The sequence below is a fragment of the Choloepus didactylus genome (genome assembly GCF_015220235.1).
Source record: "Choloepus didactylus isolate mChoDid1 chromosome 23 unlocalized genomic scaffold, mChoDid1.pri SUPER_23_unloc1, whole genome shotgun sequence".
NCBI classification, from domain to species: domain Eukaryota; kingdom Metazoa; phylum Chordata; class Mammalia; order Pilosa; family Megalonychidae; genus Choloepus; species Choloepus didactylus.
In genome coordinates, this window is record NW_023637590.1 from 3,031,619 (window position 1) to 3,051,940 (window position 20,322).

The window sequence follows — 20,322 nt, forward strand, 5'->3', positions numbered from 1 at the left end:
GTTTTTGATGGTAGCACAACGTTGTGACTGTAATTAACAGCAACTAGTAACATATTTGAATGTGGTTAAAAGAGGCAATTTTGGATGTATGTACGTAACTAGAATAAAAATTTTAAAAACATAGGATTGTTCAACACAGTGAACCCTACTGTAAATGATGGACTATAGTTTATAGTACAATTATTAAAATGTTCTTTTATGAAGTGTAACAAATGTACCACACTAATGCAAGGTGTTAGTAGGGTGGCATATGCATGATTTTTCTGTAAACCTACAACTTCTCTATAACTCTATAAAAATAAAAAAATAAAAAAGAGCATGAACCCTAATGTAATCTATGGACTACAGCTGATTACAAAACTGTAATAATATTATTCATCGTTTAATAAAAGGGAAAACCATGAGTGGGGGCAGTATATGGGAACTGTGCACTTCCTGCCTGCTTCTTCTGTAAACTTCGACTGCTCTAAAAACTTTAAGGGACGTCCAAATGCTCATGGTGCATCCACACAAGCTAAGCGTGGCCTGTTCACGGGTCCCGGCACACCGGGAGTGCGTGTGCACGGGGCAGAGGCGTGGGTGGGAGGCCCTAGCCCCTAGGAGGACGGCTGCTTGGCCACCCTTCAGGCAGAGGCAGCAGGAAAGGGACAAGGGGCAGTTCAGAGGGGCTGGGGCCCGGGCAGGAGGCGGGCAGCCCCCGGAGCGGGGGTCCAGGCCCAGGGCTGAAACCACACCAGGACATTCTGAGCAATCGAGACCCCTGTTGGGGACGGGGCTAGGCGAACCGAGAGCTGAGAGCTGATGAACTTGGGTGCTGGGGACATGGCCCACTTGGCTTTGTGATTTACACTCTCCGTTTGAGTTTTTACAAATTCACCAGCATTCCTCAGGAAATTTACCCCGTGGGTATTTAGCTGAAACGACTGACCCAAGGAATGCTGTAAACCCAGGTACTCCCTGGCCCTGCTGCGACAGGTGGCAGGAAAGATCAACTGGGGAATGCCGGACACAGGCCCTCGACTAGCCACAGCCAGATCATCGCAAATGACAAGAACAGCTCCAAGATTTCTGATCAGGAATCGGAGTGCGGCAGCATTGTGATAGGTGGGTGGGGTCTAACACAAAAGGAAGGCTCGAGGGGCTTGGGGGCTCTCTGCTGTGCACTGGCAGGAGGCCCGACAGCAATCTGGGATCTGCTGGTTGGCTCTTCTGCCACTGTTTGGGAGACACCAACCCAGGGAGAGCTGCTAAAATTGCAAACAAAGATGCCCACTAGCAGGAGGCTCCTCTGACTGGGTCTCCCAGGGCACACAGCTTGGAGCAACTTTGAGCTACCACCCCCCAAAACAAAGGTGCTATTTCAAACATTAAAAGGCGGTCTGCTTCCCTGGCCCTGCTGTGGCTCAGCAAGCATTCACTGGTAACATGCAAGATTTCTGTGCCTCGGTGTCCTCACCTTAAATAGAGGAGTAACAAGGAAGAAAGAGCGAAAATCAGACCTAACTGCATGTCTGGAGGAACTAGAAAAAGAACAGTAAACTAATCCCAAAGCAAACAGAAAGAAAGACATAAGATTAGAGCAGAAATAAATGAAATCGAGAACAAAAAAACAATAGCGAGAATCAACAAAGCCAAGAGTTGATTCTTGAGAGGATCAACAAAATTGACAAACCCTTAGCTGGACTGACAAAGAAAAAGGGGGAAAAGATGCACATAAACAAAATCAGAAATGAGGGGAGGACATTACCACCGACCCCATAGCAATAAAAAAGATCATAAGAGGATACTATAAACAACTGTATGCCAACAAACTGGACAACTTAAAGATGAAACGGACCACTTCCTAGGAACACACAACAATCCACACCGTCTGCAGAAGAAACAGAAGACCTCAACAAGCCAATCACAAGTAAAGAGATGGAATAAATCATCAAAAACCTCCCCAAAAAGAAAAGCCCTGGACAGATGGCTTCACAAGTGAATTCTACCAATCATTCCAGGAATAATCAATAACAATCCTGATCACACTCTTACAATTAAACAAACAAACAAAAAAAAACTGAAGAGGAGGGAACACTACCCAATTCATTCTATGAAGTCAGTGTTACAATAATACCAAAGCCTGATAAAGATAACTACAAAAAAAAAAGGAAAAGAAAATTACAGTGCAATCTCTCTAATGAATATAGATGCAAAAATCCTCAATAAAGTTCTTGCAAATTGAATCCAAGAATTATACATCATGACCAAGTGGGTTTTATCATAGGTATGCAAGGGCTGTCCAACACAAGGCAATCAATCGATGTAATACACCACTTAAACAAGTCAAAAGGGAAAAACCACACGATCATATTGATAAATGCAGAAAAAGCATCTGATGAAATCCAGCATCCTTTCTTGATAAAAACACTTGGAAAGATCAGAATTGAAGGAAACTTCCTCAACACGATAAAGGGCATATATGAAAAACCCACAACTAACATCCATACTCAATGACGACAGACTGAAAGCTTTCCCTCTAAGGCCGGGAGCAAGACAAGGGCGCCCGCTGGCACCGCTCTTACTCAACTCTGCACTGGAAGTTCTAAGCAGGGCAATTAAGGAAAATAAATAAATAAATAAAACGCATCCAAATAGGAAACGAAGAAGTAAAACTTCTACTATTTGCAGATGACATGATCCTATATTTAGAAAGTCCCGAAAATCTAACACAGAGCTACCAGAGCTAATAAACGAATTCAGCAAAGTAGCACGATACGAGATTCACACACAAAGATCAGTAGTGTTTCTATACACTGGTAATGAGCAATCTGAGGAGGAAATCAAGAAAAAAATCCCATTTATAATGGCAATCAAAAGAATCAAATTTCTAGAAATAAATTTAACCAAGGATGTAAAGGACCTGTATTCAGAAAACTACAAAACATTGCTAAAAGAAATCAAAGAAGACTAAATAAATGAAAGGACATTATGTGTTCATGGATTGGAAGACTAAATATTGTTAAGAGGTCAATTCTACCCAAACTGATTTACAGATTCAACACAATCCCAATCAAAATCCCAACAGCCTACTTTGAAGAAAAGGAAAAGCCAATTATCAAATTTATTTGGAAGGGCAAGGGGCTCTGAATGGCCAAAAACATGTTGAAATAAGAACGAAGTTGGAGGACTCACACCTCCTGACTTTGAAGCACATTACAAAGCTACAGTGGTCAAAACAGCATGGTACTGGCATAAAGACAGACACTGATCAACTGAAGTAAACTGAGAGTTCAAAAACAGAAACATGCATTTATGGTCAACTGATTTTCGACAAGGCAGCCAAGTGCACTCACCTGGGACAGAACAGTCTCTTCAACAAACGGTGCTGGGAGACCTGGAAATCCATACCCAAAAGAATGAAAGAGGAGCCCTATCTCAAACCTTATACCAAAATTAACTCACAATGGCTCAAAGACCTAAATATAAGAAACAGGACCATAAAACTCCTCGGAAAAAACGTAAGGAAACATCTTCAAGATCTTGTGGTAGGCAGAGGTTTCTTAGACTTGACTCCCAAAGCACAAGCAATGGAAAACAAACAAGCAAACAAACAAACAAAACAGCTAAATGGGACCTCCTCAAAACTGAATACTTTTGTACATCAAAGGACTTTATCAAAAAGGTGAAAAGCAGCCTACTCAATGGGAGAAAATATCTGGAAACCACACATCTGATAAGGGTTTAATATCCAGAATATACAGAATATATAAAGAAATCCTACAACTCAACCATAAAAAGACTAACAACCTGTTCTAGTTTGCTAATGCTGCAGAATGCAAAACACCAGAGATGGACTGGCTTTTATAAAGGGGGTTTATTTGGTTATACAGTTACAGTCTTAGGGCCATAAAGTATCCAAGGTAACACATCAGTAATCGGGTACCCCCACTGGAGGATGGCCAATGGCGTCCAGAAAACCTCTGTTAGCTGGGAAGGCACATGGCTGGCATCTGCTCCAAAGTTCTGGTTTCAAAATGGCGTTCTCCCAGGACGTTCCTCTCTAGCAAGCTTGCTCCTCTTCAAAACGTCACTCACAGCTGCACTGAGTTCCTTCTCTTTGAGTCAGCTCATTTATATGGCTCCACTGATCAAGGCCCACCCTGAATGGGTGGGGCCACGCCTCCATGGAAATATCCCATCAGTTATCGTCTACAGTTGGGTGGGGCACATCTCCATGCAAACAACCTAATCCAAACGTTCCAACTTAATCCCCACTATTATGTCTGCCCCACAAGATTGCATCAAAGAATATGGCTTTTTCTGGGGGACATAATACATTCAAACTGGCACAAAACCCAATTAAAAAATGGGCAAAAGACACGAATAGACATTTCTCCAATGAGGAGATACAAATGGCTAAAAAACATATGAAAAGATGCTCAACATCACTAGCTATCAGGGAAATGCAAATCAAAATCACAATATGATGTAATTTCACATTTACTAGAATGACCACTATTAAACAAATAGAAAACTACAAGCGTTGGAAAGGATGTGGGAAATAGAAACACTTATACACTGTTGGTGGGAATGTAAAATGGTACAGCCGCTGTGGAGGACAGTTTGGCAGTTCCTCGGAAGCTAAGAATAGAACTGCCATATGACCTGCAATCCCACTACTAGGTATATACTCAAAAGAACCGAAAGCAGGGATGCAAATAGACATTTGCACACCAGTGTCACAGCTGCATTACTCACAATTGCCAAAAGATGGAAAACCCCAAGTGTCCATCAGTTTATGAACGGATAAACAAGATGTGGTGTATACATCAATGGATCATTACTCGGCAGTAAGGGAAGTCCTGAAGCATGCAACAACATGGATGAACCTTGAAGACATTATGTTGACTGAAAAGAGTCAGATGCAAAAGGACAAACATTGTATGATCTCACTAATGTGAGCTAATTATAATACATAAAACTCACAGGTTAAAATCTAGAAAATAGGTTACCAGGAGATAGAATGAGGGTAGAGAACGGGGAGCTGATGCCCAATGTGTGCAGAATTTTTAATTAAGTTGAATGCAAATGTTTAGAAATGGATAGAGGCAATGGTGGCACATTATGGTGACTGTAATTAACAGCACTGGATTACGGGTGTGACTGTGGTTGAAAGGGGAAGTTTAGTTGTGTATGTCACTAGAAGGAAAGCCAGAGGATAAAACAGGAGACTGTATAAACATTGAGTCCTGTGGTGGGTGATGACTGTGATTCATAGCACAAATATAAAAATGTTCTTTCATGAACTAGAACAAATGCACGTCACTATTACAGGGAGTTGGTAATAGAATGGTATGTGGAAAAAAATACACCTACTGCAAACTATGGGCAGTAACAGTTTAATATTCTTTCATCAGCAGTAACAAATGTTATCGCACCAATGCTAAGGGTCAGTAATAGTGGGGGATAAGGGGTAGGGGATGTTTTGAGTGTGAGTGTGTATGTGTGTGTGTGTGTAGTAATGAAAATGTATGTGTGTGTATGTGTGTGTAGTAATGAAAATGTCCTAAACCTGATTGTGGTGACGAATACACAACTATGTGATGAATCTGTGGACCACTGATTGTACACTTCAGATGGGCTGTATGGTATGTGAATATATATCAGTAAAACTGTTTGGGAAAAAAAAAGGGCGTTAACAAGCACACCTACTGACAGGGCAGAGGTGAAGCCAGCTCCTGCCAAGGGCCTGGCACAAGCACAAGCTCACTGTCTGGCAGCTGCTGCTGCTGCTAACGCCCGGGCTCCTGAGCAGCTCCCCTCGGTCTGCAGGCGCAGGGACGCTGGGCAGGACCCTGAAGCCAGGGGCTCACAAACACGCCCCAGCTGCCCATCGGGAGCACGCCCTGGGACGCGGCACTAAGCAGGGGGACCAGGCCTCAGGGAGCGGACGTTCTTGGCACGGGCTACACCCAGACACCCATCAGCAGGTGGTGCGGTGGCCTGGGACAGGCTGGCTGGGACGAGGGCAGCAGGGCCCGACAGCTCCCGCTGGAGAACAAGGGCCAGAAGGGCACCCCAGGAGCAAAGCCGGAGGGGGCCTGAACAGGACGAACCATGGAGCCAGACTGACCACGGCCGGGCCCAGGGAAACGCTCTCTCATCTGTTATCCTCGAGGCAATGTAAGGCGGGTCCTGATAAAGGAAAGGGGAGAGAGGCTGACCTGAGCCCGTGGGAGAGAGCAGAACCCAAGGGAGGACCGGGGTACACAGGGAAGGGGGAGGGGACACTGGAGGCCTCTCCAGACCCCACACCCCGGGAAGCTGTTCTGGTTTTTTGTAGGTTTTTTTTTTTTTTTTTTTTTTTGGTCTGTTCTTTGATTTCTTTCATTTTTTTTATTTGTTTTCTGTTAAATAAGCACTCTGCTCTCTCCTTCCAGTCCAAGCTGATCTCACCATGTCTCCCTCTGGGGCTTCACCTACAGAGGTGCTGGCCCTGTCTGCTGCTAACTCTCCTCTACGCACCCCCCAACTTACTCTTGGCACTTCACCAGAACCCCGACTCAGAGCTGCCCTTCCCCTCTGTGTTCTGTTTGGCCCAATAGATACCTCACGGCACACCCAGGTGAGCAATCTGCTGTACCGAGGGGCGGGAGGGATAAACGTCTCAAGGATAAGGTGGTAGAAAAATTAAAAAGAACCAGAAAAAAATGGTTGCTGAAGGCCTCTTATTCATTCACTGATTCATATTTCCTGTGCTCCTACGCATGTCAGGCACGGGGCCGGTCACTACAAAGACATGCTGTGCCCAGGAGCCTGTAGATGCTCAACACTAATCAGAACCCCCCGAGGAAGGCCCAGGGCCCCAAAGCCCAGCACAGGGGGCTCTGAGGGCAGCTTCTCCTGGGGTCTCTGCAGGCAGAGTGGGGGCCCGATGAAGAGCCATCTGAACCCCCAAGTCTAACTACCCTCCCCCGCAGCCTGCCCCAAGTGCAACAACTCCCCTAACACAGCATGGGGTCTCGTCTTCACTACCCCAGGCTCCTGAGCTCCCACTCCTGCAGGGGCACAGGGAGGCATCAAGGAACTGTACAGAGGCCCCTCCAGTGCCCTCCCACCATCCCTGAGACACAGACGGGACTGTCGTATATGTATGAGGGATCCAGTTCAGACAGCACACTCAGCCAACAGGTGGAGGAAGTGGAGCCCACAAGCTCAGGCGAAGAAGGCCACTGCACTGCGAGAGGGGCTGCAAGCCTCGAGAGGGCTGACACCCAGGGAGCCACGAGGTCTGGAGTCCTAAAAAGGGAGCCAAAATGGGCTGCAAGGACAGCACATCGGAGGGCAGGGAAGGACACTGTGGGTGACTGTTTAAAGATAGACAGCAAAAGAAGGGCAACCCTGGCAGAGTGAAGCGCATCGGAGCTTAAAAGGCACAAGAAGCCAGGAGAGAAGGGGCAGCAACGGGTCGGAGTGCAGCAGGGATGGGCGGCCAGGCTGTGGGCAGGAGCTGGGAGGGCGGGACAGCCAGAGTTTCATTCCCAGGGCTAAGGGAACTCACGGAAGGGCTTTCAGATGGGCTTTCGGCCAGGCAGTGGTGGGAGCCTCTCACGCTGGGCTGCTGGGGGTGGAGGACGGAGAGGGAGGGGAGGGGACGGGGTCCAGGACGGGCAGGGCGAGCTGGAGCAGTGGAGGGCTAGGGGAGGCTGGCCCAGGGCGTCCCCACATGGTGGCTAACCAGCCCCATCTCCAACTCACTTTCTCCCCGTGTGCCTGTGCTCCGAGGCAGGGTGTGGGCTCCGGGAGGATTCACCAGACCCCGGATGCTTTCCCTCCATCTCAGTCTCCCAGTTCTTCTTTCTTGTGCTTCCCTTACTGCCTCACTCAACTATAAAGTACTTGGGTTCCAGACATCTCCCAAGATGGCCAACGCTAGAAACAGCATAAACACCACAGGAAGTTAGAACTAAAGACACGACAGGTACCTCATGCAAATCCTCTTTTAACCCCGTGGACACCACAGAACAAGTCACCAAGGATTGCGATGTTCTTTTCAGGTGAGCTCCAGGGAGAACAGACAGGTCTGAGCATACCCCAGTGTCAGGAAGGCAGCCTCAGGCCACCCGTTCGCCCCAGCTGCGGCGGGCAGCACGGCCACCCAAAGGTGCCGACGCCCTGTGCCAGCACATTGATTCTGGCCTCGTGGGACCTCCAGCCAAGGGCCAGCTGAGCCCACCTGGGCCTGACCTACATCGACAGTCAGACGATAAAGCCATGTTTGCTAAGTGTCAAATCTGTGGCAATTTGTTACAGCCACAATGAGACACCAATACACAAGCAGTGATCTGGCAAGAAAAAAAGCAGTTCTTCTGGAAGCAAAAGGAAGCTGGATTAGGAATTTTGAATTTTCCAGTCAGCCTCGACACCCAGACACTCTTCATTCGCCCTTTGATCCCCTCCTGCCTCCTTTGATAAAGACCTACTCTTCCCGTTCCTGGATTCTCGGCTTTTCCAAAGAGGAAACCTTGCCCTGGGGGGCTTCTCTTGGTGACACCATGAAGTGAGCCATCCTTCCTGATCTCACCTACAGGCAACTTCCCAACCTACACATCCTCCCGAGTGCAGCAACAAGGCTCTGCTTGCTGATTCTGCAAGACACGCAGCAGCACCCCAAGGCTGCTCCACGGCAGGGCCCAGGGCCACCGCGGAGCGGCCTCCCGGCATTCAGCCCCGCTTCCTTCCTTCCCCATGCGCACCTCCCCCAGCCAGTTAGTCATCCAGGACGTGGATGCGCTCCCCTCTCTGGAATCTTCCCCTTTCAGCTTCTCCCACTGCCTAATGCAGGCCTTTCTCATCTCTCACCTGACTAGATCATTCCACAATCATTTTACCAAGCAATGTAACAGTTTCTGATCCAGCACTGGGACTCCTGGGAAGAAAAAAGACAACCCCAGCCCCAAAAGAGCTCAAACCTCGCACGACAGTTTCCTGATTGGCCTCTGGGAAGCACAGCTTTTCCTGTGTCCTGCATCTATATCCAGGGACTTGGGGAGGGGGGGAGTGTTCCCAACTCCTGGTGTTTCACTACCTCAAACCAGGCCCCACTCCATACCACGCACGCCCACAACTGACTTGCCCTTGTTCCCTGATTCATCATTTCCTGTTTTCCCGGCTCCTCAAACCCCAGAACTCAGTCTGCAGGCAAGCTCTGCATGCAGTGAGAACGCACGCTTCCCGGGGACTCAGACCCGCTGTATTCACCACCTCCTCCACCAGGCCGCTCTTGGCCGGCCCGAGCTCACTGCCACGTCTTCCCGGGAAGCGCCCGCAGCCTCCGAGCCTTCTGCTGCACCGGGAAGACAGCGCGGCAATTGTCCCCTTACGGGCTGTGCGTTCCCGGAGATCTGCCGACAGCACCGCACCCCGGTGGAGCTCAATCACAGTCGGCTGAACGCAAACAAGCAGTCGGCGGCCAGGGGCTCGGGAGTCTCGCTCCCTCCTCCAGCACCCACGGCCGCTTCCTGCCGCCCCGCGTCGGGGGCTCGCCCTTCGCTTCTCCGTGCCCACCGAGCCCTCCCGCTCCCCCTGAACGCGCCTTCCCGGAAGGGCACCCAGGACCCCGCCGAGCCCCCCGCGGGCTGCCCCCTTCGCGTTCCGCAGGCAGCGTGACTCAAAGCGGGGGGACCCGTCCGCAGCCGAAGCCCACAGACGACGACCGAGCAGGCGCAGCCCGGTGACTCATGCGCCAGGGCCCGTCGGCTTGCAGCGCCCGGCCCCGGGAACGCTCACGAGCTCTCCACGTCGGGGGCCGCCGGCCGAGAACCCGGGGCGGGCCCTCGCCGCCTTCGGACCTTCGGGCCTCCGGAACCCCGCGCCCCGGCTCTCCCGCGGCTCCGGCCCGGGCCTCGCCCGCCGCGCCCTCCCGCCCCGGCTCCCGGCCCCGACTCACATTTGACTGACCAGCTTCTGCCGGAAGGCGGTGCTCCGCCAGTCGGTCTCCTGCCCCGAGACGTCCATGCCGGCGGCCCCGCTCCCGCCGCCCGCGCCCCGCTCGGCCGCCGCCGCCTCAACCGCAGCGCCAGGCCCGAGCAAGCCCTCAGCCCTCAGCGGCGCCGCAGCCGCGCCGGAAGTGGAGCGGGAATTGTGGGGAATGGAGGCGCGCGCGGGGGCCTGTGGGAAATGGAGGCGCGCGCGCGGGCCTGTGGGAAATGGAGTTCCCGAGCTCGGCCCCCGCGCGAGAACTTCTCCGCGCGCCCCGGTGCCTCGCTCCTGGCCGACTGCCTTTTGTGCCACCCTACTGTGTGCTGACCTCGCCAATGCGGAGATTTGCATACCTCCGGGTCGCAGGGAGAAGCTGCAAACTGTCGACAGCGGATGCGATGGAGACATTGATTGTCAATTATTTATGAGCGCCCACTGTGTGCTAGTGCACTATGTGGGTCCCACCTTACGGCTACTGTCTTCCAACGCTGCAGCCCAAGACTGGCCGGGTAGACTTTCATTAAGTAAAATAAAATGGTTGCCTGCATCGGGCGGTGCTGGGAGGGACCCCCTTCTCCAGAAGGACTTTTCCAGAAGACAAAAACAATTCAGCTGTGTGGGGGCTTTTGGAGAAAGGAAAACACACGCTGCAGAACTGCGGATAAGCAGCACCTGGTCTCTGTCAAGAAGCAGTAGCTTATCAGAATGCACAGGCATGCCATACTAAATGTGTGTATGTGTGTGCTCCCCACTTTGTAAGAGATCCCCTCCACCATGTAAAATGGAAACTTATGTCAGCCAACCAAACCATTGCTTCACTTGCTTCCACATTGGCCCTCTATGAGCATCCCTTTCCCAGCTCCTCGGTGGAGCTCCCTTCTACCTCCTGAATGGGATGCTACGGGATTTGCAAATGGCTGGATAAAGCTGTGAGATCCTATATTTAATGTCATGGAAAAGTTTCGCTTTCACCACTGCCTCTCTCCAATAGACTCTTGGTATCTCATATCTCACCAATGGCTGTATTTTGTAGGTATTGGGATGTGTGGAAACTAAACCATGTTTATTAATTTTTAAACATGGGCTTTCTTTTTTGGTCCACAGCCATAGCTCCTTCTAGGAGGACAAAACCCGGAGTATCCAGGAGGCTTGAAGCCTGATACACTTGCTGGATGAAGACAAACTAGGCCAGAGAAGTTCCCTGAGGATACTTCGAGGAGGGTGAAAGATTCGCTGGTTGGATCTATGTGACACTTTACCGTGCCCCTGGGGATGGAGGGCAGGCGGGTGACAAAAACCCTTAGCTCAAGTGGTCCTCAAGCACAAGGTGAGTAACTGCTGACTTGGGGCTCAGAGAGAGTGGCCTCGCGTCTTCTGATGCCCACCGAGGTGCAGGCCCTTGTACACCCCTTGTTTCTGTGCCCCAGGCAGAAGCTTGGGGTGGGGCTGGGGGGCTGGGAGCCAAGGGACTGGGTGGGTTCCCCAAAGGGGTCCTTCCTATGGACAGAGTTTCAGGTCCTGTGTTGATGTGAGGGCTATTCAGAACAGCTCCCGTCAAACTTTTTGTTCTCATTGTCCTGAAAACAATTTTTTACAGCTCTTTACCTGGAGAAACCTACTTGTCTGGATTGGCCCAGTACTTTCCCAGGTTTAGCATGGAAAGTCCACTCTGTGCTATCCCCAACCCCCACCATATATATATATTTGAGATAATTTACATACCATATAATTCACCCTTTTAAAGTGTCCAATTCAGTGTTTTTTAGTATATTCTGAGTTCATAAGATTGTGCAGCCATTATCCCTCTCTTGCACCTTTTTTAAGGTGACATCTAAAATCTTTTTCTGTATTTACAGAAGGTGTGTGCTTGCTGGCATACTGTATATTGTATATAGGTTTCGGGTGTGTTTTATTAGATCCTTGGGCCCTGCGGACCTGTTCATTGATTTATGGGGGGGAGATTGGCTTCAGACCCTCCTTGGCAAAGCCAGTCCTCACTGTCAAACCCACGTGCAAATTAGACTCCTCCCTGGGGCTTTCGGAAGAAGAAGGTGGATTTCACCTTCAACTCAGGTGAGCAGGTTCACAGGGTCCAAAGAGTAACCCTCCTGCTCTCTGATTCTAGAGAAGGCCAAAGGGGCCAGAGAAAAATAGACTCACAGACAGGCAGACAGACAGACACCCAGAGCTTGCTCAGGAGACTTGTCAGCAGTTCGTCATCGAGGTAACATTAAGTGCTACGCCCTTCTGTGTTTGTTCTGGGGCTCTATTTCTAGTTGTTCCTGTGTTTGGAGCCCAGAGGTGTGATGAGGGTGGTGGCCCTGGTTGGAGTCTGGACAGGTGACCAGGGAAAGAGAGGTGGTGACAGGCACAGCGACCCCTGGCCCCAGGAAGAGAGGCAGGACATGGGAAGGTAGATCCGGAAATGTCCCTGCACTTGCAGACACCTGTAGACCCTCCTGGGGTCCCCAGTCTGAAAGCTGATGGTTTCAGAAGATCCCCATCAGAAGATCTTCAGAAGATCCCCATCAGAAGATCCCCAGTCTGAAAGCTGATGAAACCAACAGCTTTCAGAAGAACAAAACCCCATTTTGTTCTTGCATGTTGTGATGTGTACCAGCACTTCATTTCTTTTTGTGACTGCATAATATTCCACTGTAGGGGTAGATCATGTTTTGTTTATCCATTCATCTGTCAATCTGACACCTTCTACTGAATGTTTTTCCTTTTTCTGAAACACGTGGTTAGGGAGTAGTTGATGGAGTCGTTTTCTTTTTGCACACATTGCAGCAATTTTCATATCCACCACCAAACATCTTGCTGCTTGTTGCTTACCTATAAACTGTATCTGTGAAAGACTGAATAGCGTAGGTGAGGTCAACACTGACGTTTTCAGAGTCTTCTGTTTTGTTTTGTTTTTTAACACTAAACCCAGTCACCCATGTTGTACAAAAGTGTGGACCGCTTCACGAATTTGCATGTCATCCTTGCACAGGGGCCACACTAATCTCTGTATCGTTTCAATTTTAGCATATGTGCGGTTGAAGCGAGCGCTTCATTGTGCTTTTGATTTGCATTTCCCCGATGGCTGATGACTTTGAACGCCTTTTCATGTGTTCATTGGCTATTTGTATATTGTTTTTGAAGAACTGTCTATTCCAGTTTTTTCCCCACTTTTTAATTGGATTGTTTCTCTTTTTGTTGTTGAGTTGTAGGAGTTCTTTATATATTCTGAATATTATACCCTTATCAAATATATGGTTTCCAAATATTTACTCCCATGCTGTAGATTGTCTTTTTACTTTCCTGATAAAGTCCTTTGATGCACAAAAGGCTTTACTTTTGATTAAGTTCCATTTATCTCCTTTTTCTTTTGTTGCTTGTGCTTTGGGTGCGACATCTAATAAACCATTGCCTAACACAGGGTCCTGAAGATGTTTCCCTTTGTTTTCTTCTAGGATTTTAATAGTTTAGAGTCTTATAATTGATCCTTTTTAATGCATTTTATAGTGAACTTTAAAATATACACATTACAGTGATAATTTTCAAGGTATGATTTAACAAGTAGTTAGAAGATTTCAAAGAATATCATGGGTCATAGTTCCACAACTTCAGCTATTTCCATTATTGTAAAATATAACATATATACAGAAAGGTGTTAACTTTAGATGTAAAGCTCAACAAACACAAATAGGTAATTTCAAAAATTGTTATGGGTTATAGTTCCACAGTTTCAGTTCTTTCCTTATTATGAAATATAGGGTATATACAGAAAGGTGAAGACTTGTATTTGATCCATTTTTAATTAATTTTGTATACGTCGTGAGGTAGGGGTCCACCGTCATTCTTTTGAATATGTCTATCCAGTTCTTCCAGTACCGATTGTTGAAGAGATTATTCTTTCCCCCACAGGTGGACTTGGCACCTGTGCTTTTTGAAGCTGTACGTACCCCCAGAAAAGATCATGTTCTTCAACTTAATCCCTTCCTGTGGATGTGGACCCATTGTAAGTAGGATCTCATAGTGAGTAGGATCTTAAATTGTCACCCACCTCATCAGGGTGGGTCTTAATCAACTCTTATTGGAGTCCCTTATAAGGGATGAAATTCAGACAGATGCAGAGAAGGTGGGAGAGAAAAGCCAGAGAAGACACCGAGAAAAAGACCCAGAAGCTCAGAAAGAAAAGATGGAGCAGCCAGAAGCTGAAAGCAATGAAACCCGGGAGAGAAGGACCAGCAGATGTTGCCATGTGCCTCGACATGTGATAGAGGAGTCCGGATATCATCTGATGAAGCTTTGATTTGGACATTTTCACAGCCTCAGAACTGTAAACATGTCAGTTAATAAATCCCCACTGTAAAACCCAACCCATTTCGTCAGCTTTAGCAAACTCAAAGAGCACCCACGACAAAAATCAGCTGGCCGTGGGTGTGAGTGTTTATTTCTGAACTCTCGATTCTATTCCATTGGTCTATATGTCTGTCCTTGTGCCAGTACCATACTGTTTTTGATCACTGTAGTTTTGTAATAAATTTTAAAATCAGGAACTGTGAGTCCTCCAATTTTGTTCTTCTTATTCAAAATGATTTTGGCTATTTGGGATCTCTCACTCTTCCAAATGAATTTGATGACTGGCTTTTCCATTTCTGCAAAGGAAGTTATTGGAATTTTGATTGAGAGATTGCGATGAATCTGTAATTCACTTTGAGTAGAACTGACATCTTGACAATATTTAGTCTTCCAATCCATGAACATGCATGTCCTTCAATTTATTTAGGTCTTCTTTCGTTTCTTTCGGCAACATGTTGTGTTCCAAGGACAAGTCCTTTACATCCTTGGTTAATCTTATTCCTATATATTAGATTCCCTTGGTTCCTATTGTAAATGTAATTTTTTTGTTGATTTCCTCTTCAGATGTTCATTACTAGTATATAGAAACACCAAGAATTCTTGTGTGTTGATCTGGTATCCCACCACTTTGCTGAATTCACTTATTAGCTCTAGGAGCTTTGTTGTGGGATTTTCAGGATTTTCTTTACATAAGATCATGTCATCTGCAAATAGGGTGAGTCTTACTTCTTCCTTTCCAGTTTGGATACCTGTTATTTCTTTTTCTTTTCTATTTGCTCCAACTAGCACTTCTAGTACAGTTTTGAAAACTGGTAACAGCGGGCATCTTTATCTTGTTCCTGATCTTAGGGGTAAAGTTTTCAGTCTTTCACTAGTGAGCATAATGTTAACTGTTTTTTTCCATATATGCCCCTTATTATGTTGAGAAAATTTCCTTCTGTTTCCTGGTTTCCTGAGTGTTTTTCTCAAGAAGGGGAACTGGATTTTGTCAAATGCCCTCTGCATCAATTGCGATGATTATGTGTTTTTTTTTTCCCTTTGTTCAAAGAGAGCTACACCCAGACACATTCTAGCAAAGTTGTCAAAATCCGAAGACAAAGAGAGAATTTTGAAAGCAGTGAGAGAAACAACTTATCACATTCAAGGGTTAACTTGTTAACCTTTGGGTTAACTGATTTCCTTATGTTGAACCACCCTTGCATTCCTGGGATAAATTCCTCTCATTTATGCTGTAAAATTCTTTTAATGTGCTGTGGATTTGGCTTCCAAGTATTTTGCTGAGGATTTTGCATCTATGTTCATAAGGGATATTGGGCTGTATTTTTCTTGTGGTATCCTGGTATTTTGACTTTGGTATCAGGTCAATACTGGTCCCTTAGAATGAGCTTAGGAAGTGTTCTCTCCTCTTCTGTTGCTTGGAAGAATATGAAAAAGATTGGCTTTAATTCTTTAAATGTTTGAATAGCATTGAAGCTTGTGGGCCTAGACTTCTTTGTTGGGAGGTTTATCATTACTGATTCAATCTCTTTATTCGTCTCGAGATTTTCTATTTCTTGTGTCAGATTAGGTAATTTGTATGTTTCTAGGAATTTGTCAATTTTACCCAGGTTTTCTAATTTGTTAGCATATAATTGTTCATAGTTCCCTCTTAAAATCCTTTTTTTTCCTCCTTTTTCTGTACGGTCAGTAGTAATGTCCCCAGTTTTGTTCCTGATTTTGGTTATTTGCATCCTCTCTCTTTTTCTTTGTCTGGCTAAAGGTTTGTCATTTTATTGATCTTTCAAAAAAAAACAACTTTTGGTTGTGTTGATTCTCTATTATTTTTCTAATCTCTATTTCATTTATCTCTGCTCTAATCTATACTTTGCCTTCCTATAAGAACTTTGGGTTTAGTTTGCTCTTCTTATTCTAGTTTCCTTAGGTGTGAAGTGAGGTTATTAATTTGAGATCTTTGTTCTTTTTCTAATGGAGGCATTTCAAGCAATAAATTTCCCTCTGAGCACTGGCTTTGTGCATCCCGTAAGTGTTTTTTTTTTTTAAATCTTCATTTTATTGAGATATATTCACATACCACGCAGTCATACAAAACAAATCGCACTTTCGATTGTTCACAGTACCATTACATAGTTGTACATTCATCACCTAAATCAATCCCTGACACCTTCATTAGCACACACACAAAAATAACAAGAATAATAATTAGAGTGAAAAAGAGCAATTGAAGTAAAAAAGAACACTGGGTACCTTTGTCTGTTTGTTTCCTTCCACTATTTTTCTACTCATCCATCCATAAACTAGACAAAGTGGAGTGTGGTCCTTATGGCTTTCCCAATCCCATTGTCACCCCTCATAAGCTACATTTTTATACAACTGTCTTCAAGATTCATGGGTTCTGGGTTGTAGTTTGATAGTTTCAGGTATCCACCACCAGCTACCCCAATTCTTTAGAACCTAAAAAGGGTTGTCTAAAGTGTGCGTAAGAGTGCCCATCTGAGTGACCTCTCGGCTCCTTTTGGAATCTCTCTGCTACTGAAGCTTATTTCATTTACTTTCACATCCCCCTTTTGGCCAAGAAGATGTTCTCCGTCCCACGATGCCAGGTCTACATTCCTCCCCGGGAGTCATATTCCACGTTGCCAGGGAGGTTCACTCCCCTGGGTTTCTGATCCCACGTAGGGGGGAGGGCAGTGATTTCACCTTTCAAGTTGGCTTAGCCAGAGAGAGAGGGCCACATCTGAGCAACAAAGAGGCATTCGGGAGGAGGCTCTTAGGCATAATTATAGGGAGGCCTAGCCTCTCCTTTGCAGCAACCGTCTTCCCAAGGGTAAAACCTATGGTAGAGGGCTCAACCCATCAAACCACCAGTCCCCTATGTCTGTGGTCATGTTAGCAACCATGGAGGTGGGGTAGGCGAATACCCCTGCATTCTCCACAGGCTCCTCAAGGGGGCACTACATCTTTTTTTTTCCTTGTTTTTCTTTTTTTTTTTTTAACTTTCCCTTCTTTTTTAAATCAACTGTATGAAAAAAAAGTTAAAAGAAAACAAACATACAATAAAAGAACATTTCAAAGAGACCATAACAAGGGAGTAAGAAAAAGACAACTAACCTAAGATAACTGCTTAACTTCCAACATGTTCCTACTTTACCCCAAGAAAGTTACCTAATACAGCAACATTTCTGTGAACTTGTTCCTACTATATCCATCAGAAATTAACAGACCATAGTCATTCCTGGGCATCCCCAGAACGTTAAATAGCTTATCTGTTCTTCTTGGATTATTGTTCCCCCTTCCTTAATTGCTCTCTATTGCTAGTTCCCCTACATTCTACATTATAAACCATTTGTTTTACATTTTTCAAAGTTCACATTAGTGGTAGCATATAATATTTCTCTTTTTGTGCCTGGCTTATTTCGCTCAGCATTATGTCTTCAAGGTTCATCCATGTTGTCGTATGTTTCATGAGATCGTTCCTTCTTACTGCTGTGTAGTATTCCATCGTGTGTATATACCACATTTTATTTATCCACTCATCTGTTGAAGGACATTTGGGTTGTTTCCATCTCTTGGCGATTGTGAATAATGCTGCTATGAACATTGGTGTGCAGATATCTGTTCATGTCACTGCTTTCCGACCTTCCGGGTGTATACCGAGAAATGCAATCGCTGGATTGAATGGTAACTCTATATCTAGTTTTCTAAGGAACTGCCAGACTGACTTCCAGAGTGGCTGAACCATTATACAGTCCCACCAACAATGAATAAGAGCTCCAATTTCTCCACATCCCCTCCAGCATTTGTAGTTTCCTGTTTGTTTAATGGCAGCCACTCTAATTGGTGTTAGATGGTATCTCATTGTGGTCTTAATTTGCATCTCTCTAATAGCTAGTGAAGCTGAACATTTTTTCATGTGTTTCTTGGCCATTTGTATTTCCTCTTCAGAGAACTGTCTTTTCATATCTTTTGCCCATTTTATAATTGGGCTGTCTGTACTATTGTCATTGAGTTGTAGGATTTCTTTATATATGCAAGATATCAGTCTTTTGTCAGATACATGGTTTCCAAAAATTTTTTCCCATTGAGTTGGCTGCCTCTTTACCTTTTTGAGAAATTCCTTTGAGGTGCAGAAACTTCTAAGCTTGAGGAGTTCCCATTTATCTATTTTTTCTTTTGTTGCTTGTGCTTTGGGTGTAAAGTCTAGGAAGTGGCCGCCTAATACAAGGTCTTGAAGATGTTTTCCTACATTATCTTCTAGGAGTTTTATGGTACTTTCTTTTATATTGAGATCTTTTGTCCGTTTTGAGTTAATTTTTGTGTAGGGGGTGAGGTAGGGGTCCTCTTTCATTCTTTTGGATATGGATATCCAACTCTCCCAGACCCATTTGTTGAAAAGACCATTATGACTCAGTTCAGTGACTTTGGGGGCCTTATCAAAGATCAGTCGGCCATAGATCTGAGGGTCTATCTCCGAATTCTCAATTCGATTCCATTGATCTATATGTCTATCTTTGTGCCAGTACCATGCTGTTTTGGCAACTGTGGCTTTATAATAAGCTTCAAAGTCAGGGAGTGTAAGTCCTCCCACTTACACTTCTTGACCAAAAGGGGGATGTGAAAGGAAATGAAATAACATAGACTTTTAAATATTCTTTCACACATTTGCCTGTTAAGTCACTGGGAGGGGTGTGAATAGAAGAACTACAAACTTTTAAGTCCAATAACACAGAGTTTTATGTTTTAGCTATGTCATTACCTTTGCTAATGTTCTTTATTTCTTCTTATGGCTTCTCATAGTCTTTATTTCAGCCTGTAGGACTCCCTTTAGTGTTTCTTATCGGGCTTAAGGGTTCTTCTGGCAATGAACCCTTTCAACTTTTGTTTATCTGTAAATGTCTTAATTTCTTATTCATTTTTGAAAGATAATTTTGCTGGAGATAGAATTCTTGATTGACAGTTATTTTCTTTAAGGACTTTAAATATGCTGTCCTACTATTACCTGGTCTCCACGGTTTCTGGTGCAGATGGTTGACATTTTTCCCAATTTTCCTCACTTTATGTTAGAGTTTTAAAAAAAAGAATACTTCTAAAACAAGAGGACAAAGGGGGTTAATGATACTTTTAAAATTACATTTTATATATATATATATATATATATATATATATATATAAACTGTATATAAATATACATTAAAACACCGTTTTTCCTCTGGGTGCAAGGAGTTCATTCTTTTAAAAATGTAAAAACAAAAAAGAAAAACAACTTTCCCCTTTGTTTTAGTTTCCTAGGCTGCTGAAAGCAGATTTCATGAAATGGTTTGGCTTAACAATGGGAAGTTATTAGCTTACAGTTTTGAGGCTGAGAAAAATGTCCAAATTGAAGCATCACCAAGATGATGCTTTCTTCCCAAAGACCAGCTGCCGGCAATCCTGGGCTCCTTTGCCACATGGCGCAGCACATGGCGGCGTCTGCTGTCTCTCCCTTCTCTTTTAGGTTTCGTTGCTTTCAGCTACTTGCTTCCGTGGCTTTCTCTCCCCTCCCTCCCTCTCCCCTTCCTCCTCCTCCTCCTCCTTCTTCTTCTCTCTCTCTCTCTCACTCTCTCTCCATTCCATTTATAAAGGACTCCAGTAAGAGGATTAAGACACACCCTGAATGCAGTGTGCCACACTTTAACTGAAGTGGCCTCATCAACAGGTCCTTCTTACACTGGGTCCATGTCCACCAGAATGGATCAGCTTTAAGAACTGATTTTCTAGGGCACATACAGCTTCAAACCACCACAACTTTTCATCCTTCAAGTCAACTTTAGTGCTTCAGGGAACTTTGTATTCTGTAAGTCTGAGCACAAAACTCCAAGTATTAAAGTAATTTGTACATGTAAAGAGAAAAATGACTTTTTCAATTTATAAGGGGCAGCTGCCACATGGATGTATTAAAAATTGTAGTTTTTACAGTGTTTTTATATTAACAATGGAAAAAACTTAAGAAGAGGGTAAGAAATGATTCCAGTG

The 20,322-nt window shown here is 45.3% G+C and overlaps 1 protein-coding gene and 1 non-coding gene across 2 annotated transcripts in view; both read right to left on the reverse strand.

The window, feature by feature from the left end:
• Positions 1 to 9,999, reverse strand: part of MED15 (mediator complex subunit 15) — a 69,830-nt gene extending 59,831 nt beyond the window's left edge. The window contains 1 exon segment of the mRNA XM_037823449.1: positions 9,932 to 9,999. Coding sequence (XP_037679377.1) covers positions 9,932 to 9,999 — 68 coding nt within the window.
• A 2,914-nt stretch (positions 10,000 to 12,913) lies between these two features.
• Positions 12,914 to 13,015, reverse strand: LOC119524945. Its single transcript, XR_005214901.1, has one exon. It is a non-coding gene; the product is annotated as a U6 spliceosomal RNA (small nuclear RNA).
• Between the last annotated feature and the right edge of the window lie 7,307 nt (positions 13,016 to 20,322).